Below are 24,749 nucleotides of genomic sequence, written 5' to 3'. Positions count from 1 at the left end.
ATGGTCCTTCTCCGGGGTCTTCTTGAGTGAACACCAAACTGAAGTTTTCATTTAATATTTCTGCCATTTCTTCATCTGTTTCCACCCCTCTTTGGCAATCCTTTCTTCCGCTTGACTTTTCACTTTCTTGATTTCTTTCTTCATCTCCCTCAGTTTTACCAGATATTCTACCTTGTGATCCTCCCTTTGAGATCCTTTATATTTCTTAAACGCTGTTCTTTTATCTTTTATTTTGTCAGCCACCTCCTTTGTGAACCAGATAGGTTTCATTCTTTTCTTGCTTTTCTTTACTTTTCTAACATATATATTAGTTGCATCAGTAATTGCTCCTTTTAGTTTGGCCCACTGTTTTTCCACATCTCTCGTTTTCTCCCAGCCTTCTAGTTCTTCCTCCAGGTACTTCCCCATTTCAACAAAGTCATGTTTTTGAAACTCAAAACCCGGGTCTTTGTGCGACTTCTCTGTATCGTATTAGTAATATGAAACTATACCGTTTGATCACTGGGGCTGAGGTGGGCACCCACCTGAACATTAGAGACATTATCTCCATTAGTGAGCACTAAATCGAGTATAGCTCCCTCCTGGGGTCAGCCAAAGCAGAGGTCAATACCAGGGTCAGTCTGAGCGTAGTCAAGGAAAGCGAGGGTCAGTTCCAGGCAGCAGACAAAGAGAGTAGTCAGGCAGGCTGAGGTCAGTACCAAGAGATCAGTCCGAGAAGGTACTACCTGAGTAGGAACACTGGAACACACGGAGACGCAGTAACGCAGGAACAAGCAGGAACACGAAGACAAGCAGGAATACAGGAACGCAGCAAACTTGAGACACCGAAGTGTAGACCCGTTTGCTAAGGTGAGGTCCTGGGGAATAGGGCCTTGCTTTTATACTGAAGTTAGGTGACGTCATCGGGCTGCATCGCGGAGCTGGTTCCCGCCCATGGCCCTTTAAAGGGCCAGGCGGTCCGCATGCGCACCTAGGGGCAGGGCTGGCGCCGAAGAGGACGCTGCGCCCCAGCGTGGAGGGCCTAGGAGACGCCGCCGCAGGACGCCGTGGATGGGCAGTGCTGGCAGCTGCAGCAGGAGAGGAAGGCCCGGGACCCGCTAGCGCAGGAGCAAGGTGAGCAGGCCCAAGCGTGGACGGGTCGCGCAACACAGATAAACTCTCAAATACAGAATAAAGAGACCATACAGTATAAATAGTACTGTACAGACAAAAACTGAACTGGAAACTGCAACAAGCCAAATTCTTTATGCACTGCAACAATGTAAAAAAGAAAAACATTGCTGTTCCTTATAAAACAAAATTAGTATAACCATACCAATAAAAAGAATAATTCAAAACAATTAATGAATAGAATAATATTCAATAATTAAAAACTCGTATAAAAATCTTCCAAACATCAATAAAATATTTCAAAACAGACATCAAATAACACCCAGCAATTAAAATATGGGTTTTAAAAAATTCCCTGTTATCCATATCTTGGAACTTTTGATTTCCAGATGCCCTGAAATTGTCATAGATTAGCAGGCAGAGAGTAACTGGGATAGTTGTACACATACATGCTCCCTCTCATACACACACATGCTTTCTTTCACTTACCCACATATATACACACATACTGTGTCTCACTTTCCTACACACAAGCACACATAATCTTTCACTTTCCCACACACAAGCACACATGCTCTCTCTCACTTCCCTTGACTAAGCAGGCAGCAGCAACCTCCTTCAACCCCCTTAGCCAAGGGAATGACTTCTGGCCACGGGGCATTGGACTACTTCTGGCAGGCCATGTTCCTCAGAAGAAGAAGAAGCATGGCCCCACTGAAATCGATGGCGTCATAAGCGTTTCCTTAGTAAATGGAAAAGCAGCATGGCCCCTCCAGAATCGGCAGCATTGCCAGTAGGGCCATGCTGCTTTTCCAGTTACTAAAGCCATGCCAATCTTGCTGTCAATTTCGTTGGAGCTGCACTGCTTTTTCTTCTTCTGAGGACACACTGGCCGCACAGCTCACCTTGGTGCCTTTTGGTAGCAGCGCCTATGTCCGTGGCCATATTGACCATAGGCATGCTATGGCTCTGGTCTGAATGCACCAGGAAATTCTTTTTAATCAGGCTAGTGGCACCCAATACAATTGGAATTATTTCTGCCACATTTTCTTGGTCTCTTATTGCATTATTTGATGCTTTAAGATCTTCTCTGGTTTGTGTGGTTTATACCCTCTCCTTCTGAATCTGGCTTCCAGTTGGCCTTCATTTCTCCTATTCATAATTCTGCCATGATAGCACAGAGATCTTTCAGTGTGAAGGTTCCAAATGACTGCAAAGAGGGGGAAATCCCCTTCCTCCTCACTCCTCTCGGGCAGAAAGAGTGGACAAAATTTTATCCCATCAAAAATGACATACTCAAAAATCACTGACTCCTTTCGCTTTTAGGTATAGGCTTGAAATTTGATTTCTTTAATTTCAATCAGGCCGATACAGTACAGTGCACACTGTTAACCTGTCTTTGGAGACGTGTTTTCCCTTACCCCTTATTCAGTAAGGGGCGGAAAACGCGATGGAGAAGGTACAGAGAAGGGCAACCAAAATGATAAAGGGAATGGAACAGCTCCCCTGTGAGGAAAGGCTGAAGAGGTTAGAACTGTTCAGTTTGGAGAAGAGACAGCTGAGAGGGGAATATGATAGAGGTCTTTAAGATCATGAGAGGTCTTGAATGAGTAGATGTGAATCGGTTATTTACACTTTCGGATAATAGAAGGACCAGGGGGCATTCCATGAAGTTAGCAAGTAGCACATTTAGGACTAATCGGAGAAAATTCTTTTTCACTCAACGCACAATTAGGCTCTGGAATTTGTTGCCAGAGGATGTGGTTAGTGAAGTTAGTGTAGCTTGGTTTAAAAAAGGTTTGGATAAGTTCTTGGAGGAGAAGTCCATTAACTGTTATTAATCAAGTTTACTTGGGTAATAGCCACTGCTATTAATTGTATCAGTAGCATGGGATCTTCTTGGTGTTTGGGTACTTGCCAGGTTCTTGTGGCCTGGTTTGGCCTCTGTTGGAAACAGGATGCTGGGCTTGATGGACCCTTGGTCTGACCCTGCATGGCATTTTCTTATGTTCTTAAAGTTATTGAGATCTATTTTCTGAAGTATGAAGAATTTTCTTAAAATAGGCCTTCTTAGCCTCTTTAACTTCCAAAAGAAAGAAGTGAATACTGGATTTTAATATATGTAAAATCAAGTTGATTTGTTCTTTCTCCAAAGCCTTTTGTAATACCTAGTCTGTTTAAGAAGGTGCAGGCCACGATGATACCAAAGCGAATCTAAGATTTTCTTGGTGACATGGCATGAAAGAGCTGCATGGTCCTATGCAGTTTTAATGATGTAACCTGCTCTACTAGTGAAAATACAACAAAGTCTTCAGGAAAAACTAGACTCTTTACTAAAGATTCCAGGTCAATATCTTTAGTCTTTCTAATAGAAATTTGAGAGGTAAAATATTTGGAAGGAAGAATCAAAACTGGCAGAGAAAAAGTCATCAGCAAATGGTTGGTCCATGAAAAATGATTCACTGTATGATCTAAAAATTAGATATTGTCTGAGGAGAGCATCTTTGTGAGTGGATTCGCGGATCCATGGATCCGTTAAGTAAAGGATAGATTGACCATGGCTGAAAAGAACTGGGCTTCAGTGGACTTAGAAGGTTCATCTGAGTGAATATTAAAATCCCCTATAATTTATAGGTGCAAACTTTTCAACAAAACACTCTAATCAAATCAAGTAAATCATGAAGAATTAGTAATGGGAGGAGGTTGATATGAAATTATAAGATTGAAGGTTTTTCTTCAGTTCAATAGCAAAACTAACACCCATTGTTTGCCTGAGACTGAAAAGAAAGCTCTTTGGCATTAAATGAGCCCAGTACAACTCACTGCTACTCTGCCACCTATTTTTATAGGACCTTGAATGGTGAAAATGAACAAAATTCTTTGGACAAGCTTGCTTTAAGCAAAATAGGTCACCCGGTTTCAGCCAGATTTGATGATACAGAGAAAACTGCATACAATACATCTGTATAATATCACAATAAGAGGATATTTTTTTACCATAGAGCGAGCATTTAACAGTGCAATTTAGGCAGGAAAGAGCCTCACAGCTTTTGTTACTATAGGAATCAGATTTACGAAATAGCTTCCTTATAGTATGAAGAGAGGAAAGTCTGGAGGTGGTTAAGGTGGCAACCCTCGAAAAAAAGGATCCATATCTATCTTTCCCATGCACAACACGAATAGGAAAAACTTCAGCTTTGAGCACGAATTATAATAAAGAACAAAGATAAAAAGGAGAGACAATCCCTAAGACAGAGGTAAAAGAGCCAATCTGAGAACCTAAAGCAAGGCCTTATTCCACAAAGGATTGTACCATGGATTGAAAGGGAGGCAATAATGGTATCTTTTATTTTATTTTCTATTCCTTTCCTAATAATATCTAACATTCTATTTGCTTTGTTGACTATCTCCACACACTGAGCCAAGGATTTCAAAGTATTGTCCACAGTGACACTAAGATCATTCTCCTAGGTGGTGATGAATACAGAACCCATCATTGTGTAACTATAGTTTGGATTATTCTTCCCTATCTATATCACTTTGCAGTTGTCCATACTAAATTTCATCTGCCGTTTAGATGCCCAATCCCCAACTCTTGCAAGGTCCTATGGTAATTTCTCACAATCAGAATATAATTTGACTACTTCAAATAATTTTGTGCTTCTGCAAATTTGATAACCTCAATAATCACTATTTTTTCAAGATCATTTAAAAATGTATGAAAAAGGACTGGTCTCAGTACAGATCCCTGAGTCCCTTCACTATTTTCCTTTCTCCATTGAAAGAAATGACCAGTTCTAATCTCTCTTTCTTCTCTGTTAGTCAGTTACCAATCCCCAACAGGACATTGCCTACTATTTTTCTGGTGATATCCATAAAAAAAAGTTAAGCAGTTACTTAAACAATCCAAAAACATGTAAGAACCTTCCTTGAATTGAGGAACCCCATCAAACTACCCCAGGGAACTATCCTTGACTCACTTGTACTCCCTTTTTTAGTACCTGATTTTTTTTCCTTTTGACTTTCCTCCTCTCCTGAATACCTTTAGATTGAGCAGGATTAGACACTCTTGACAAGATGATTTCTCTTCCAGTTTTCAGGCTCTCCTTATTCCTTCTTGATTTAAACACCACTGGAGAAGATTCCGATGCACTTTTCCTATAGTAGCAGAACGTCCGTAGATGCCGACACTCTAGAACTTTCTCAGTTCCTTTATGTCTCGCCAACTTCTTCAGAACTCTGTAGAAGTTGAATCCCAGCAGAACAAGAAACCTTCTGTGCCCCCTCTCCGAAAGAATCCTCTTCAGATTCTTCTGAAGCCTCTCGCAGGTTAAGAACATAAGAACATAAGAAAATGCCATACTGGGTCAGACCAAGGGTCCATCAAGCCCAGCATCCTGTTTCCAACAGTGGCCAATCCAGGCCATAAGAACCTGGCAAGTACCCAAAAACTAAGTCTATTCCATGTAACCATTGCTAATGGCAGTGGCTATTCTCTAAGTGAACTTAATAGCAGGTAATGGACTTCTCCTCCAAGAACTTATCCAATCCTTTTTTAAACACAGCTATACTAACTGCACTAACCACATTCTCTGGCAACAAATTCCAGAGTTTAATTGTGCGTTGAGTAAAAAAGAACTTTCTCCGATTAGTTTTAAATGTGCCCCATGCTAACTTCATGGAGTGCCCCCTAGTCTTTCTACTATCCGAAAGAGTAAATAACCGATTCACATCTACCCGTTCTAGACCTCTCATGATTTTAAACACCTCTATCATATCCCCCTCAGTCGTCTCTTCTCCAAGCTGAAAAGTCCTAACCTTTTTAGTCTTTCCTCATAGGGGAGTTGTTCCATTCCCCTTATCATTTTGGTAGCCCTTCTCTGTACCTTCTCCATTACAATTATATCTTTTTTGAGATGCAGCGACCAGAATTGTACACAGTATTCAAGGTGTGGTCTCACCATGGAGCGATACAGAGACATTATGACATTTTCCGTTTTATTCACCATTCCTTTTCTAATAATTCCCAACATTCTGTTTGCTTTTTTGACTGCCGCAGCACACTGCACAGACAATTTCAATGTGTTATCCACTATGACACCTAGATCTTTCTTGGGTTGTAGCACCTAATATGGAACCCAACATTGTGTAATTATAGCATGGGTTATTTTTCCCTATATGCATCACCTTGCACTTATCCACATTAAATTTCATCTGCCATTTGGATGCCCAATTTTCCAGTCTCACAAGGTCTTTCTGCAATTTATCACAATCTGCTTGTGATTTAACTACTCTGAACAATTTTGTGTCATCTGCAAATTTGATTATCTCACTCGTCGTATTTCTTTCCAGATCATTTATAAATATATTGAATAGTAAGGGTCCCAATACAGATCCCTGAGGCACGCCACTGTCCACTCCCTTCCACTGAGAAAATTGCCCATTTAATCCTACTCTCTGTTTCCTGTCTTTTAGCCAGTTTGCAATCCACGAAAGGACATCGCCACCTATCCCATGACTTTTTACTTTTCCCAGCTATCTACATTCCTAATAATCGAATCACCAACTATGATGGCCGACCTAACCCTTCCCTCCTGGGCAGTAGGCCTTGGGGAGATATCCTCAGTGCGAAAGGACAATGCATCACCTAGAGAGCAGGTCCTTGCTACAGGATCCTTTCCTGCTACACCTGGTTGGTGCTCTCCCATTATGAGACCTTCTTCCTCCAAGGCAGCACCAGGGCTGCCAGTCTGAAGTTGGGACTTGACTACTATGTCCCTGAAGGTCTCATCTATATACCTCTCTGTCTGCCTCAGCTCCTCCAGGTCTGCCACTCTAGCCTCCAGAGATCGGACTCGTTCTCTGAGAGCCAGGAGCTCTTTGCATCGCATGCACATGTACAACTTCTCACCGGTGGGTAAAAAATCATACATGTGACACTCGATGCAAAAGACTGGGAAGCCCCCCTCTTGCTGCTGGACTGCTGCCTTCATCTCAATTTTGATCAGTTCCTAGTTAAGTTTTAGGTTGCTATTGGAGTAGGAATGTGTCTAACTTCCTTTAAATGTATTAGTGAATTCACTATGTGTCTGGTAGTGGCCTACCGGGGTCTGATCGAATTCTCAATAAAGTTTTTGTTGATGGTTTTTTTTTTTGGTTTTTTTTTTTGTGAAAGTGGCACCTGTCTATAAATTTAGGGATGAGCTAGAGGTGGGTGGGTTGGGAAATACAAACAGTCTAACTTTAGTTAGTCAGCCTGAGTGACTCACTGCTCCCTTGATTAACAAATGTTGGTCCCTATTCAAACCCAATCACACTACCTCAACACCTTTCCAAGGTAAGGAACTGAGCTGAACTATTCAACTTTTTTACTTTGGTGTATACTGCTCCTAGCTTATTTCTAGCTTCTGGCTACTTTTTTGTGGGGTTTTGTTTTTTTTTTGTGGGTTTTTTTTTTTTCAATACAATGCACTCAGTATTAAATACAAACACTCAGCTCTTTAAAAGTCTGGAGAACACTCAGTTCTGCAGACTTTTAAAAATAAACACACTACCTACTGCTACCTTATTGACTGACTGTTTAAAAATGCAAACAGTCTAACTTGTTTATTCACTGCCTTTCTGACTATTAAAGGCACAAACACACAAACACACTAAATAATATTCCCAAATAGTTAACTTTGCCCCAATACTTTAAAAAAAGTCAATGTCCCAAGCAAAAACTTACTGATTCCTTTCAGCCACCAGCAAGGTGATCCTCTCCTCTCAGTGTTTCCACTGGAAACACAGGAACATTCTGCCCGAGACCCACAGGCTCCATCCTTTTACCTAGGATCCATCTCAAAGAGAGGCCTAGAACCTTCTGAGTCTCTATTACCTCAGGCACCCACCTTCCTCTAACGTTATTCACATGAGCTACCTAATGGAGATGCATGATAACATAAGGAATCTGTGTGTACCCTTACACATGTTTATCCATAGTTTCTAAATCAGAAACTGAAAAGATGCAGTGAAGTAATACAAAATCATTATAACAAAACATTTCTGAAATATTTTTATTTGAAAATATAAGGAAAATTGTTCCAAATGTATTCTCAAAAAAGATACAGACCCCAGAGGAAAATAGGTCTGGGAAATTCACCCATATCTCTTATTCTATCATTGGTTTGAGCTTTTTTATTTTTAAATAAGCAAACTCAGACCAATGAGATTAGGATATGTATGAATTACTTGCACATATATTTCTCTGAGCTCTTTACCATTTTTGAGAATAAATTTTGAACATTTTTTAACGTATTTTGAAACAAAAATATTTTTAAAAAACTGGTGTTATATTGGTTACCCTCCAGTTCTCAGGTACAGTGGCAGATTTGAATGATAGATTACAGATTACCAGTAGCAGTATCATATGATTATCAACAAGCAAATCTTCTAAAGATGAGTAGATAGTTCTTGTTCATGATCATATGATATGTCATCACAAATGGAAGAATCTTTATAATATGGCATCTTCCTCTTGTCGGTGAGATGACTACTTTTCAAAATCGATGAAACGGGCACCTGTTCAAGTTTGAACACCACCAGTACAGATAAGTTCCCTTGACAACGTTACTGTATTTGTGCCCCCCGGAGCAGTCCAAAGGCAAACCATGGCTGGTGTCCGGTTACGATTTTTTGTTTGTTCCATTGGACTAGGATTTGGACTTTAGTTATATTAACAGAAGTTTGTTGCAGTAAGGGGTTTGTGCACATATTCTGCTAATAGTGTTACTGATTATGATCTTCAGAGATTTTAAATGCATTAATCAAAAAATATGAAAAACTGGACTTATGGGTGAATGATAGAGAAGACCGACAGTGCTACATATGGATTCACTGTGTCTGGCTTCATGACACCCTTACTATGATCTAATTAATTGGTTTGGTGCTATATTACGCAGTATATTTTATTTTTGACCTTGATATCACGTTGTCTTCTGTGATTTTGTCTGGCTTGGGTAGATAGCTTGTTTTGGCTCCCCTTACAGTATCTGTTTCTATAAACAGCACCCCACCCATGTAGGTTCCCTCTATTCATACAAACACTGAAAGCTGAAACATATTTTTAAACTCTCATTGAGTTTAGCAACACGCTATGCATGTTGACACTTAGAGACTTAAGAAAAGGGTGACGTGAGCATTAGAGCTTGCATTTGTATTCACCACATTTGTCAACTTAAGCCCAATATAGTGGGATCTGGATTTTTTGGTCACTTGAGACCTTCTAATTGATTTACCCTTTGAGGATAAAGAAGATTGTTCATTTTAAAGCTTCTGTTGAAAGGAAATGTTTCCACTCTTCCTTTCCCCTTTTTTGTTTGAGAAAATGTTTATTCCCATCTGATTTTCTCAGCCAGAGAGTAAGTGCCCACATGGGAAAACTTTAGTGAAAGAGAAGACACTCATATCAGTAGCCAGTAGAGGCAGGGAAAACAGGAACGAGGAGAAAATGTGGCACCCACAAGGTGCTTTCCCTTTAGATTCCCATCCAATACACAGAGGAAAGTTGGAGGTAACCAACAGGTACAACTGAGAAACAATGTGAGAAACAGAAGCAAAGGAGAGGATCTATCTTCTAAAACATTCAGGTATCATGTATAGGGAACTCTAAATTGGAGGGAGTGGACCCTAGTAACAGAGAAGAGGAACCAAACAGTTACTATTTTAAATATTTATTTCTGGAGTATGGATTTACCAAGGAAATTGTGTATTAAGTGTCAGATCATTCATGTTGAACAAGTGTATTAGTAAAGTCTATATGCTGGAATACTATTCATGTGTCCTTCCGGTTTTTGTGCGCTTGGAGGTTGAAACACTGAACACCCAGGGCCTATAAGGATAATCTTTTCCCTATGAAGAACCCACTAGATGGGACTTAAAGAGCATGAATATTTTTGTGACCCTAACTTAGCTCTGGTATTGAGTGTGACTGTCCTGTGACTCATAAAGGATTCCAGAGTTCAAGGTTACATATCAAAATCCCGAGGATGGGAAGGGGCACTATTAGACTGAGTTTTATGAACCCGAGCCCCAAGTCATTTAAGTACCTAGCAATGCATCCGAGAGAAATGGGAGGCTATAGCCAACAGAAATATATTGACTTCAGTGACTGGAGAAGTTGGCACAATGGAGCATTTCCTTCCAAAGATAGATTGCCAAAATATGGAACATCTAAATGTAGAAAGTCATTTTGGTGTTAAGACACAGAAGCAGGTCTGGAAGTGCAGACAGAATTGTGATAGCCTGTAAAATCTTGGATTGTAAACATATTAGCACCAAGTTCTGAAAGATGGGGTAAGAGTAAAATATTAGATTTATGGTCAGTCCCTGAAACTTTTGAGTGTGGGAATCAAAGAAGTTGGTGAAATTAAACTAAATGTTGGAGTTTTGCCAACATTCAATTATTAATGTGATAACTTCTCTATATTTTAGAAATAATTACACCATTGTTTTCTAAAATCTTACAAAATTTCTCCCTGATCCTGTAGAGTGCAGTTTTCAGTAGGCAATTTTCCAAAATATCTGTCTGCGTAGTTTTTCTTTTAAAAATTCACTTACAGGGGGGATACCCACTAACAAAAGTACCTGCAGACTTTGCACCACCTTTTTCTGCAAGCGGAAGAAAGGGGGAGAAAGCGTGTGTGCAGATTTGAAAATGTTCTGCATGTGTACTTTACTCGCCTGACCAAACCCCTCTCCAGGAACATCTCTTCTTCATGTGGCTAAAAGTGTACGAGTTGTAAATGGTGCACATACTTTCTAGCTGTTCTGAGGCCAATTTTCAGACAGGCCCATTTTCCCAAGTAAATGGCTTTAAAAATTGTCCTCATAATCATTTATTTATCTACTTTCTGCTCTTCTCTCTCTGTACATAGCATTTTCCTTTCATAAGAGGGAATTCTCATGTGACTAAGGCTTAGTGTGTGAGTGTGCTTATGCAACAAGGGCAGGGTATGAGTGTAAGTGTGCAAGACACCCTGGATATATAGGTTTGCACCTGTGATAAGCTGGGTGTATAAATGTGTGCGTTTGACCAACAATGAGTATTTGGGTGTGATAGAAGATGATTAGGTATATGCACGTGTCTGCTTCTGACAGACACTGTGCTTGCATGTAACTGTTCATGGCAGAAGCTGGGCGTATAAGTTATGGGTGAGTACTTGGAGGCTGGTTGGGTGCATTCGAGTGTCTCAGGCTGTGAGAAAGTCACAGGTGGGTTGATATTCAAAGTCATGTAGCCAGATAACTCACAAGTTACCCAGCTAAATGGTAAGCCAGATAAGTAAGGGGTGTTTTGGGGATGTTCAAGGGAAGTGTTGTTAGCTGAATAACTTAACTGGCTAACTCCGATACTAGGTGTTGCGATTTGGAGGGTGGACCCATTGCCCGAGGTGGAGTTGGCGCCACCTGTGGAGGAAACCGCCACAGGTCCCCACCATCGGTAGGGAAGGCCAGGATGGAGCAGAGACCCCGCTGGAGCTTCACCACTACCAGCCTGCATTCCCCTCAGGTTGAGCCCTTGGATACCAGGGCCAGCTGGGCTTACGTGGGGTCTCCGGAAGACGAGGAGATGAAGCTAGGACCGGGTCCGGGAGCTGGCGTGAGGACTCGAGGGTAGAGTCATAGGCGAAAGGCAGTGCAGGCAAAAGGTCTCATATTCGGAATACCAGGCATGGGTCAGGACAGGCGGCAGAACTCGTAGTCGAGGTTCCAGGCGTGAATCAGGGCAGGTGCCAGTAGTCGGGGTTCCAAGCGAGGGTCGAATTCCAGAAGATGTCAGACAGAAGAGGAATGCAGAAGAGATCGTCCAGGGAGGAACAGGATACGGAACCTAGAAAGCAAGAAGCCAAGGCAAGGTCTGCGAGCCAGACCTTGCTTTAAATAGGAAAGGAGAGGGTGGAGCAGCACGGAGGGGCCGTGGCCATTTCCTGCCGCGGTCCCTTTCAATTCTGAATAGAGACGCGTGCGCAAGCCTAGAGAGGCACAGCGGGGGAGGGGACCGCGCCGAGCACGGCCTGCACGTCAGGAAGGCCCCAACAGATGGGCCTACCGGTGCGGCGGTAGGAGAAGCCGCAAGGGAGCAACCCGGGAGCAGCTGGCCGCCGCCGCCAGCGTGCCCGGTCCCAAAGGAGCAGCGGGGAATGGAGGAGGCCGGTCGCGGGGAGCCGTGGCCGGCAGACCTAACATTAGGAGTACTCCTCCTACAGTCAAACTGATAGCTTAAGCTACCAGTAGTGCTGTCCAGGCAACTGCTGATGTCACTGGGAACTGTAAATATGTATTGCAGCCCTGTGCACTTTTGGAACACCAAGGACACCAGGTACTCCAGTGAGCAGCTTGAGGGGGTCAGAGTGGAGTTGGGGAGGGGGGGGGGGACTCTCCCAGAAGGGGTAAAGGGAGCTGACCTGCCTAAAATTTACTGCTAATACCCTTTATTTCTTTTTCTTTTTATAATGTAATTGAAATAAGCAAGATACATAAAGGTCTTGACACCGAAAAGGCAAATGCCAAATATTCAATAACATAACTCAAAACCAAAATGTCCACAATTACTCTAGGTAGCTTGCCTTTTTTTTTTTTTTTTTTTTAAAGATCACCGAACTACCATTATTTTGCAGCAGGTAGTCAGAAGAAGTTAATAATAATCCAATAAAGAAAAGAATAAGACTGCCCCCAGTTACTTCACTTCCGAATTAACAATTTCTTATTTTCACTCTGGAGCAAATCTTCAGGCTTACCAGGATGCCAAAAAAACAAAGGGGTGAGTTTTCAAAATGTTATGTGTGGAAAAATTAGCACATACATGTGTAAGTAGCATCTACTCGTGTAGTCCGTATTTTGTAAAAAGTAAAATACTATGTAAGTACTTTCACTTTCGCGCACATATATATGCATGTAAGGAATGGTTAGAGGCGTTTCCGGGCAGAGCCCATACTTAAGAACACAAGTTGCTATTTTGAGACACTTATGTGCATACATTTACCAGCTTACTAGTGTATTTTTATCCCTGCTAATTATATGACAAAAATGATATTAAACATGTTGATTGTGTAGTACTGACTGGCTGGGCGGTCTGGGTGAACTGGGGGAGTTCAGGCTGAAGAACTAGAAGGGTCTTGATGGTGTGTGGAAAGGCTGGGCAAACTGGTGGAATAATTGATAAAACTGGTAATTTCCTTGATGTGCACATGTTTAAAAATACACTGATTTATGTGCGTAAATCCCAATATACACGAGTAAGTTCTACTTAATTTTTGTTTGTAAATTAGGTAGGAAATGCACATGCATTCTATGCATTGATGTATGTTCTTTCAATGCATTGCATGTATTTGCAGGTAGGCCAAATTATGTGCATGTATTGTGGGGTAGAGAGACACATACAATTTTGGTTACACCCTGGGGAAAGAGCAAACTTTATCCACAGACACGGAAGATTAAAGTGATCACCTGGGCACCAGTCCCACAAACAAACGTGAAAATGAGAGCATTCCTAGGCATCATGGGATACCATAGAAGATTTATCCCCAGTTAGTCGGAGAAGGCAGAGCATCTCACAAGGCTGTTGGTGAAGAAAGTACTAGAGAAGGACCAGTGATCAGCTGAAGCAGAGAAGGTGAGCTCTGAAAGTGACCTTATGCTCCGAACCTGTCCTGAAAAGTCCGGACTTCATCGAACCCTTTGCGATGCAGACCAATACCTCAAAAGTAGGCTTGGGAGCAGTCTTAGTCCAAGAGAAGGATGGCCAAGAACATTCTGTGGCATACATTAGATGGAAGGCGTTAATCAACAGGCGAGAAAGAGGCCTTGGTAGTCAAGTGGGCCTTAGAGGCCTTATGCTATTACCTGCTGGGACTGCAGTTCAGGCTCGTTATCGACCACCAACTACTCTTTTGGATAAATAGAAATAAGGAGGTTCATATTCAGAAGGATAGCTAGTAGACAAGCTATCCAGCTAGTTTTAGCTGGATAACTTGTTCCATATGATCACTGGGAGAAACGTCTTGCTAAATATACTTTCTTAAAATTATCCAGCTACATGTAATCGAATAACTTAAAAACCTGACTATGTTCGAATATAGCCGGTAAGGTTTTTAAGTTATCCAGCCTTGTGTGGATGGATAATGTACTTTTTATCCGGATATCTTGAAAAGATATCTGGGTAAGTAGTGCTGTGAATGTAAGATTTAAAAAGTTGTAAAGGACCTATGGCCACTTTAGAACTTTCTTCACTTACTTCAATATTGCCCTTTTGGATCAGTCACTCCAACCCCCTTTCAAATTTCATATAATTATGGGTGGTTGGTAGGTGGTCCTCCTCTTTCCTCAGCCCCTTCCCCGAAACGTTCAAAAAAGAAAATATCTTTCCTCTTGTTCCCCCCCTGACTTGAGATATGAGCACAACTTGTGTAAACCCCCTCCCCCACCAGACCCTCCTTTCACCCCGGAGTCACGAAAAATCCCTGATGGCAGCGAGATAGGCACTTACCCGCTCCCGGCATGCTCCAGCGTAGCCTGTGCCAAAGCTACGCTGGATGCGTAAACTGCACACTGCTTAAGCTTCCAGCATTAGTAGGGGTTCCTACTTCCAGCACTGAAAGCATGAACCGTGTGTAGTTTATGCTTCCAGCAAAGCTTTGGTAGAGGCTATGCTGGAGCATGCCAGGAGCGGGTTAGTGCCTATCTCGCTGCCAGCAGCGATTACTGTGACGGGGGGGGGATTGCAGAAGTCATGCTCATATCTCAAGGTGGAAGGGGAGGGAGAGAAGGGGATAAGGACAAGAGGAAATTCATTTTCTTTTCTGAATGCTTCGAGAAAGATGCTGGGGGGAAGGGGGGAACCACCTGCCGACTGCCCAGAATTATCAAAATTTGAAAGGGGGTTGGTGTGAATGGCCCAAAAGGGCATTATTGCAAGTAAGGGAGAAAGTTCTAAAGCAGCTGTAAGCCCTTTACAGCTTTTTAAATCTTACATTCTCAGCGTTACTTACCGGGATATCTTGAAAAGATATCTGGATAAGTAGCACGATACCTGGCCACATTCAGAAGGAGGTCTAAAGTTACTTGGCTAACCTAGCTGGATATTCTCAAAATTCGGCTAGGTTAGCTGGATACCTCAGCCCCTCCCCAGAACTCCCTGAAATGCCCCTTTTTTATGCAGCTAAATTATATTCTGATATAATTAGCCTGTCTATAATTTAGCCTGATAAGCGGCTGAATGAGTCGCATTAGCCATTTAGATGGATAACGGTTGATTTATTGACCTCAAGGAGTCCGGTGTGAGGGTGATGAGATGGTTCCTGGCTCTGCATCCCTTCATTTATTTAATTTATTTATTTGTTTGTCAGGTTTTTTTATGCTGGTGTTTGGAAAATACAGTCACATCGGTTTACAATTACATTACATATAAAAACAGTGAATAAAATAAAAGTTCAGTACAACTAAAAATTACAATTAATCTGAATAAACTCTAATTCTTAATACAATGTTGAAAATTAAACAATGAACAATACAATTAAACAATAATTGTCAAAAACCAAATTAAAAAATTGTCGTGTTTGTTTTAAAGTGCATGTTGAGATGATTAAAATTCGATTAGCCTTTGCCGTCATTAAAAGATTGGATCAAAAGCCAAGTTTTGAGCATTTTCCTGAAATCATTGAGTTTAGTTTCGAGCCTTATTTCTGTCGGCAGTGTGTTCCATAGTTTGGGACCTGTAAGGGATATTGCTCTCTCACTAACCAATGTCAGTTTGTCTGAGGACAATGAAGGTATTGATAAAAGCCCTTTATTAGCCGATCTTAAATTTCTCTGTGGTGTGTGAAGCCGTATGGATGCATTTAGCCATTCCTCTTGATCTCCATGGATCGCTTTATGTAGAATACATAATGTTTTATAATGGATCCATTTTTCAATAGGTAACCAATGTAAATCTTTTAGTATTGGAGTAATATGATCATGTTTACGTGAGCCAGTTATTTTTATTTATTTAACAGCTTTTAATATACCGGCGTTCGTGGGGCACATCACGCTGGTTCACAATAAACTTGAGCTAGGAGAAAATTACAAAAAACAGGGAGCGGGGGAGGGAGCAGGCAAGAGAAAAGGGAGCAGGGCGAGGGTGGGATAGATAGCGAGAGGAAGAGGAGAAAGCAGCAAAGAAGGTAGATAGGAGTAACCATAACTGAGTAGAAGAAGTTATTTACAGGAGATTATAAGATACCAACTGTAGAGATTAACATCAAGAGCTAGTAACCTAGCTCTTGATGTTAATCAAGATAAATTCTAGGATAAATACTACAAAATTCTGCAGCTAGTATCCTAGCTGCAGAATTTTGTAGTATTTGTAGGGGTTGTAAAGTGGATTGGGGAAGACCAAGAAGCAAAATACAACATAGAGCAGGAAAGGAAAATACCAATGTAGATTTCCTGTCATGAGGTATCCCTGGCAAAGGCAGGTGCTCATCCGAATAAGGATGAGCTGAGGGGGGAGGATATGTGAGGTATTCTATAGGAAACACCCTTAGACTACCTTTAGGGACCGGGCACAGCTGTCTCGCCCAGTCTTCCTTAAGATCCAAATCCACAAGGCATCTTGGGTGAAGGGAGGAGCCTCTCAGTAGAGTCCAAGAACTCAAGGCTTAGAAGGGTTAAACAGGTCCCAGGGAGCAGGCAGAAGGCCAGCCTTCGCTAACACTTGCTATGTTTGTTTTGCAAACTTACCTGAATTGAAGGTGAGCTGCATTCTTTGTTTTGTTTTGCTTTGCTCTGTAAATAAACTGCACATAAAGGAAACAGTCAGAGTCTGCCTCCTTATTCCTACTGGCTGTTTCCCAAGCTGCTATCGCTCAAGTTACCACAAGACACAGTAGCTCTTGATGTTTGGTTCCATGTGGGAATTTGACTGATTTGGGTAAATGTGCATAGAATCAGACTAGATGTGTCTTTTGGTCTTTTTCTGCTGTCATTTACTATGTTACTATCTAGGTTATTGTCTAATATTTGATCAGACAGCAATGCCACCTTAGATCTAGTGAATTAATGAATTCAGATTTAGAGCAGGTGAAGAAACTTGAACCTTCTTCATAGTGGAGTTATATAATGGAATAGTAATCAAGGTAGATTATTTGGGTCTATTTGTATACTTTTTGGGCCAATACTTTTATTTTACTTTAGCCCAAGAATAGTGGAACTGTGAAGGTTATACCCCTCAAAATAAATGAGAATTCTAACATTCTGCCCCAATGCTTTCCTAAGTACAGTCAATCTCACTTGCAGAAAAGACTAAATTTACAACAGTCTGACATGTAGGAAAAACCTAGATGCAATCAAACAGTAAAGGCATCTTACATTAAGTTAAAATAGAAAGCATCCGGACTTGGTCAGTGAAGACACCATATGTAGTCCAAAATAGTCACAGGTACTTCTGTTAGCAATGACTTTTTTTCTTTTTATCAATGTCTAGTTTTCTATCTCTATGTCAATCAGGCTGATACAGTAAAGTGCGGCCACGGTTACCCTGCTTCTAACCCGCTTTCTACTCACAATTTGGCCGCGATAGCCCAACCCGCGATTCACTATCCCTTTTACCCTATCCTTACCGCTTCTTTAAATCAAAGGGTACCCCTTTCCGCCCGCGGCATGTATATGAGATGTAAATGATTGGATTAGCTATTCCCCACAAAACAAAAAACAGTTAATTTCTGTCACAATGAGTACAATATCTAATGGAAAACATTATGAAACTCACTTTTTACTTTATATGTGCAGTATCAGAATTATTTTTAGTACTGTAAAGGACCATCATAACACCCGTGGGCTTACTGACTCATTTGTTATCATGTACAGCCTCTGCGGGTCATAATTAATCATAGGTCCAAGTCCATATTTTTTATTGCTAAACACTTTTATCTCCGTATCATATAATTTTTTGAGTTTTTTACGATTTTTTCTTTAAAATGAATAGAGGTGTGGTACCTTCCTTATATGCAGTTTATTCAATTCGGTGCAACCGCACTCCAATCCCTTGAATCGGAAGATGATACCGGAATTATTTCCTTATTCCAGGGCGTCCAAGGGCAATTAGCCCCGCTCCAGCCCGACATACGTTTCTCTAGATGCTGCTTCAGGGGCTGTTATCAACAGTGCTTTCTTCCGAAATGCTCATTGAAAGGACCGCATGTTCATTTATTCTGCTTCCACTGCTAAAAAAGTGTTTAACTGACAATTTTAACACTATTTCGTTAAATATTTTGCCGCACATACTTTCAACAAAAAATAGGCACTTTCTGATGATTTGTCATGGGCAAATATAGCTCCGGTGTCAACTTACCAGACCTTACCGCCTTTTCTTCACTTGTCGGCGTTTTAGGCAAAGCTGTTGCGAGATTTCAAGTACTTTTATATCGTATGTCATTCTGCAGCTGTGTGTGCGTTTTGACTGACTGAGTGGATTCACATGAAGTGGATTCACATGAAGATGGTCCAACGAATTTCTGCAAAAGAATGATTTTTAGCCACAAAGTGGGATACCACAAATAAATTGGATGTTGCCATCGTGGAAATTGTACCCATGCACTGGAGACGAGGTAACAGAATCCAGCGTCTCAGGCAGAGCGAACAACGTCAGTCTCAGGCAGAGCGAACAACGTCAGTCAAAACGCACACACAGCTGCAGAATGACATACGATATAAAAGTACTTGAAATCTCGCAACAGCTTTGCCTAAAACGCCGACAAGTGAAGAAAAGGCGGTAAGGTCTGGTAAGTTGACACCGGAGCTATATTTGCCCATGACAAATCATCAGAAAGTGCCTATTTTTTGTTGAAAGTATGTGCGGCAAAATGTTTAACGAAATAGTGTTAAAATTGTCCGTTAAACACTTTTTAGCAGTGGAAGCAGAATAAATGAACATGCAGTCCTTTCAATGAGCAGTTCGGAAGAAAGCACTGTTGATAACAGCCCCTGAAGCAGCATCTAGAGAAACGTACGTTGGGCTGGAGCGGGGCTAATTGCCCTTGGACGCCCTGGAATAAGGAAATAATTCCGGTATCATCTTCCAATTCAATGGAGTGGAGTGCGGTTGCACCGAATTGAATAAACTGCATATAAGGAAAGTACCACATATTCATTTTAAAGAAAAAATCGTAAAATAAACCAAAAAATTATATGATATGGAGATAAAAGTGTTTAGCAATAAAAAATATGGACTTGGACCTATGATTAATTATGACCCGCAGAGGCTGTACATTAGCTATTCCCCCCCATTCAGTAACGCGGGCCCCAACTATCGCCTTTTTAACCTGCAGTTTAGCCGCGCGTTTAACCTGCTAATTTATCGCCTACCCCTACCCCTGCGTTAGAGGCAGGGGTAGGGGTAGGCGGTGACTGGACATGTAAAATATGTAAAACCTAAAATCCCCTCCTCCCGAAGCAACTCGACATGTAAAATATGTGAATAAGTGTAACCAACTTACTTTTTGTTTCTTTTTCAGCCCTTTCAGCCTTCTCTGCCATCCTCTGGAGAGGGCAGCTGGCGGGGGCAGCCGGCGGCGAAAGCGGCTTCTAGCGGCCCCCGCCGGCAAAGACTGACGAACACACGCCCGTAGTGCACGGGCGCTCAAGCCAGCAAAGCGTACGCCGTGATGTCATGCGCTTCGCTGGCTAGAGCACCCAAATTGACGGGCACTCAAGCCAATGAAAGCACATGAACGCGCGTGCGCGACGTCACGGCGTACGTCACGCACGCCCGTCCATGTGCTTTCGCTGGCTTGAACGCCCGTGCACTACGGGCGTGCGTTCGTCCGTCTTCACCGGCGGAGGCCGCTGGAGGCCGCTTTCGCCGCCGGCTGCCCCCTCCGGTGGACGGCAGAGAAGGCTGAAAGGGCTGAAAAAGAAACAAAAATTAAGTTGGTTACACTTATTCACATATTTTACATGTCGAGTCGCTTCGGGAGGAGGGGGTTTTAGGTTTTTAGGTTTTACATATTTTACATGTCGAGTCGCTTCGGGAGGAGGGGTTTTTAGGTTTTACATATTTTACATGTCGAGTCGCTTCGGGAGGAGGGGATTTTAGGTTTTAGGTTTTCTTTGGTTAAAGTTGGGATCCACTTCCTGGTGCCTGTCATTTCAAATGACATTTGAAATGACAGGTACCAGCGCACCCAGGATACTGTATAGGCGCTGTATAAAGCACCTATACAGTAAAATGGATTGCGCTTCATGGACGCGCGTTGGACGCGTGTTGGACGCAGCTTGAATTTGCATTCGATTTTAATACAGTATCGAGTGGTAGGTGAGCCGGACTGTGTGTGCGGTAAACGTGGGTGCGCCCGGCACTAACGCAGCTCTTCCTACTGCTCCTTACTGTATCGGCCCGAATGTAAGAGATAGCAGGACTCTATAGTGTATCTAATGACTGACTCTCTTTCTTCCTGCTATTCACAGCTTGTTAATTGGATTCATTAAGAACAAGGATGCTCCTACCTGGTGGGGTTATCTGATTGCGGTGTTCATGTTTCTCTGTTCCTTACTTCAAACCTTAGTCCTGCATCAGCATTTTCATTATGTCTTTGTGACTGGAATGAGGTTGAGGACAGCTATCACTGGTGTGATCTACAGGAAGGTAAGAATTGCATACAGATGAGTGCACCCAAGCTTTCTAAGTATCATCTTTTCTTTGTTTTCTTTTATCCCCCTTTCCTCCCAGCAGTCTTGGCTTCATCCCTTCCTTAGAAAGCATGCCTGAGAAGCCCAGATGACCTTCACCTCCAAGAGTAATAGTATCAGCATCTACCGAAACTGGATGAATTTCAAGTATATAGACTGGATGGGCCATTTTGATTTTTATCTGCCATCGTTTATTATGTTAACCATGCAGGGTCGCTTTTGGGTAGGACAAGCTGGGAGGTTGTCTGGGGTACCATAAGAAGAGGGGCATCTTGGAGGCTGCCAGCATTGCCTGTTGGACTGGTCAGCTGATGGGCTGGGCAGCTGTAGTGATCATAGGCACTCCTCAAAACATGATGGGTTGTGTATGCCTCCACTCCCTTCCTGCCAGGCACATGGCTGGCAGGAGGTGCGACGCTTAATAGTATGTCAGTTTCATGGTATGAGCTGCAAGATGATAGGATCTCACAGCTCAAACCATGAACTGGATCCATGCAGGAGAAGTTGACATGCTAATGAAGTGCTGCACCTGCTGACCATAGGGAATTGCAAAGAAAGCTGGAGAAACAGCTGCGCTGAGCATTGCAGATTAGCACATCCCATGGTATTTTTCCTTCAGTGGAGAGAAGGGGGGAATACCACTGCTGAGTATATCTCCCCCTTAGGTATGTAGTGCTGAAAATCAGCACTGCCTCATAGGAACCCATGTTTTAGGTCCCTAAATTTAGGCGCCTAGGATCCTAGATTTTAGTAACTCAACCATAGTCAATTTTAAAAAGAACCAATTTAGGAACCTAACTCTCAAGGTTGAACCCCTAAACCCTTTGAAAATCGGCCTCTTTGTTTTTAGAAGTGGGATAGAAAAACAAAATGTCTAGAAATAAGAAAGTACACAGTAGAAGCATAGAATTTGATGGGAGACTATAAGCTAGTTTCTCCATTTCCCTTTTCTGTTGTGATGCCACAGAGAGTTCACTTGATCTCTGGCTTCAGCTTCACTTCTTCATTACTAAGAAGCCTCTGTGCTCACCTCATGCCTTCTTGAATCCAGGTACTGCTTTCCTTATGCATTGTTGCCTTATGTCTACCTACTGTAAGCCTCATTACATGACCCCCTTGGTTGAGAACTTCCTTTCCAATGGAAAATGCTTGGTGCCTGCGTATATTATTTATACCTCTATGGTATTTAAATGTCTTTCTTATCCCCTTTTCCTTCCTCTCCTCTTTCAAATGTAGAATGCTAGGTTTTGCATATTTGTATTCACAAATCTCTCTCTCTCCCCTGCATACCTGCAGTATGTGTTTAGTAGCAGAGCTTTGTGTAAATATACATTTTTTAAAAAGAGATGATTTAGGGTCATTCTAGGGTGGGATTTGGAAGTTTGCATACAAGTTACTATTTTGTAAGCAGCATACCTGCATACATTACCAAATTTATATGCATATCTTAACACCTGCTAATTGAATTGCGGAAATCAAATTGCACTTCTCTTTTGACTGCATTGTTTGGGTGAGAGGTCTGGGCTAAGTGGTGTGGGCTTAAGGCGAAGCGCTGGAGGCTCTAGGTGAACTGGTGGAAATGTGGCTGAACTGGTGGAGATTTCAGCAAACTGGGGATTAAAAGTTATTGCACAGGTAAGTATTTTCATAATCTGAGTACACACGTAATTCATAAAATACCTGCCTCTTGCACAATCTGGAGTAAATATGCACACATTACAATTTTACACATAAAATATATGTGTATACCTTTATAAAATAGGTATAGAAAGCAATAGCGTGTATTAAAAAAAAAATGTGTGCGTACTGAAACCTATGTGCGCAATTTTGGTGCAGAAACACACCATATTCGAGAAGCTCTACTGCTCTCTCACAACACCATTTATAAATTACAGGCATAGCTTTGTGTGCACAGGCTTATCTACCTTATAAATGGGCCATGACCGATGGCCCACAAATGCGCAGTAGAGCACAGCTCTACTGCGCATGTGCGGGCAAGGACGTCAGTCTTACCCAGCGTAAAAAAAAAAACAAAAAACATGGCGGCGTCGGGTGGCAGCGGCAGCGGCGGCGTCGGGTGGCAGCGGCAGCGGCGATGGCGGCGTCGGGTGGCAGCGGCGATGGCGATGTCAGGTGGCGGCGGTGGCGGCGGCGGGTGGCAGCGGCGGCGTCGGGTGGCAGTGGCAGCGGCAGCGTCGAGCGGCGGCGGCAACGACGGCAGCGAACGACAACGAGGAGCAGCGGCGGCCAGTAGCGAGAGAGAGAGAGAGAGGGAGGGAGGGACTGAGTGAGAGGGAGTGGGAGGGAGGGACTGAGTGAGAGGGAGGGAGGGATTGAGTGAGGGGGAGGGACTGAGTGGGAGGGAGGGACTGAGGGAGGGGGAGGGACTGAGTGAGAGAGTGGGAGGGAGGGACTGAGGGAGGGAGAGGGACTGAGTGAGAGAGTGGGAGGGAGGGACTGAGTGAGGGGGAGGGAGGGATTGAGTGAGGGGGAGGGACTGAGTGGGAGGGAGGGACTGAGGGAGAGAGGGAGGGAGGGACTGAGTGAGAGGGAGGGAGGGGGTGGGGAAGAGTGAGGGGAGAGGAGAATGAGGGAGAGGTGAGAGACAGGGATGTGAGTAAGTGGAAGGGTAAGAAGTTGTGGAGCAGAGAAAAAGGGAGTGGAGGAGGGCTGAGGGAGAGGGGATGGGATTGAGACAGGGTGGGGAGTGACTGAGGGAAGGGGAGAGAGGTGGGAGTGACTGAGGGAAGGGGAGGGAGGTGAGAGTGAGGGGAAGGAGGCAGTGGGAGACAGAGAGTGAGTAAGACTGAGGGGGTGGGAAGGGGGTGAGTGACTGAGGGGAAGGGGGAATGAGGGAGAAAAAGTGTAGGAGGGTGCTGTTTTCGAAAATGGACCGAAAACAAAAATGTAATGTAGCCCGTTGTGACGGGCTTAACGGCTTGTATGTATATGTTTTGACTTAACACACTGTTGAAAATTACCCTCCCTATATATAGTATATTGGATCTAGGTTTTAAATAAAATAAAAATGATGTGCGGGTTCCTAAAATGGAATATCCGTCAGAGAACCCTAAAATAGGGTAAGTAACACCACTAATGTTTTAAATGATTTGAAAATATGCTTAATGTTGCAAGCTTTATTACACAATGGCAAACAATATCAAAACTATTTAAAAAAGAATTAAAAAAAAATAAAATTTGCACAATAACACACACATGTATTTATCATTTACCCTAGTCAATCATTCCTCATTCACACCGCTTCTAAACTCTCTACATTGTTATGCAGAAAGATCATTGGAACAACAGTCCTGTGACTTGTGAACTGTGATTCAACTGTATTCCCTTTTTAATGAAGGTATTTTCCATGTGACTCATTTCCAATTCACAAAGTATCTTTCTTGAAGTCCAGCTCTATTGCAAGTGTCATTGTTTCATTACAAGCAGTTTGTATATATTTTCACAATGATATCTATACATATGTTGCACTCACCAACCAGCTCCTTGCGTCTCCCGACGCCGTTCCGCCAGCCTGCCGGTTCCTGGGTCCTTCCCGACGCGCCGCAGCTACTCGGCCCTCCTTTTCTCCTGCGCCGGACCCCCGGGCGCGCAGGACGACACCAACTTCCCAGCCGACCGGACCCTTCCCCTATGTACGTGCACGCGGCTGAGGCCGTGACTTAAAGAGCAAGCAGCAGGAACTCCCGCGGGTCCCACCAGATGATGTCATCAGCTCTGGCCTATTTAGGCCTGGTTCCTCAGCACCTCCATGACTTGGTAACGAGTTCCCTTCATGCTGCATTTCCTTATTGGGATCCTGTGTTTTTCATCCTTCCAGTTCCTGCTCCTGCTTTCTGGTCCTGTTCCAGCTTCATACCTTCTCCCTTCGGACGGACCACCCTGGCTTCAGACTTCGGATCGGACTTCATGTTATT

The 24,749-nt window shown here is 42.8% G+C and overlaps 1 protein-coding gene across 3 annotated transcripts in view; it reads left to right on the top strand.

The window, feature by feature from the left end:
- Positions 1 to 24,749, top strand: part of ABCC3 (ATP binding cassette subfamily C member 3) — a 475,864-nt gene that overhangs the window by 174,331 nt on the left and 276,784 nt on the right. For all 3 annotated transcript variants that reach the window (XM_029600255.1, XM_029600254.1, XM_029600256.1), the window contains exon 9: positions 20,593 to 20,770. In XM_029600255.1, the coding sequence (XP_029456115.1) occupies positions 20,593 to 20,770 (178 nt within the window). The remainder of the gene's footprint in view (positions 1 to 20,592; positions 20,771 to 24,749) is intronic.

Source organism: Rhinatrema bivittatum, chromosome 4, assembly GCF_901001135.1.
Source record: "Rhinatrema bivittatum chromosome 4, aRhiBiv1.1, whole genome shotgun sequence".
Taxonomy (NCBI): Eukaryota; Metazoa; Chordata; class Amphibia; order Gymnophiona; family Rhinatrematidae; genus Rhinatrema; species Rhinatrema bivittatum.
Note: the sequence above shows the minus strand (reverse complement) of the source record. Positions and strands in the feature narration are given on the sequence as shown.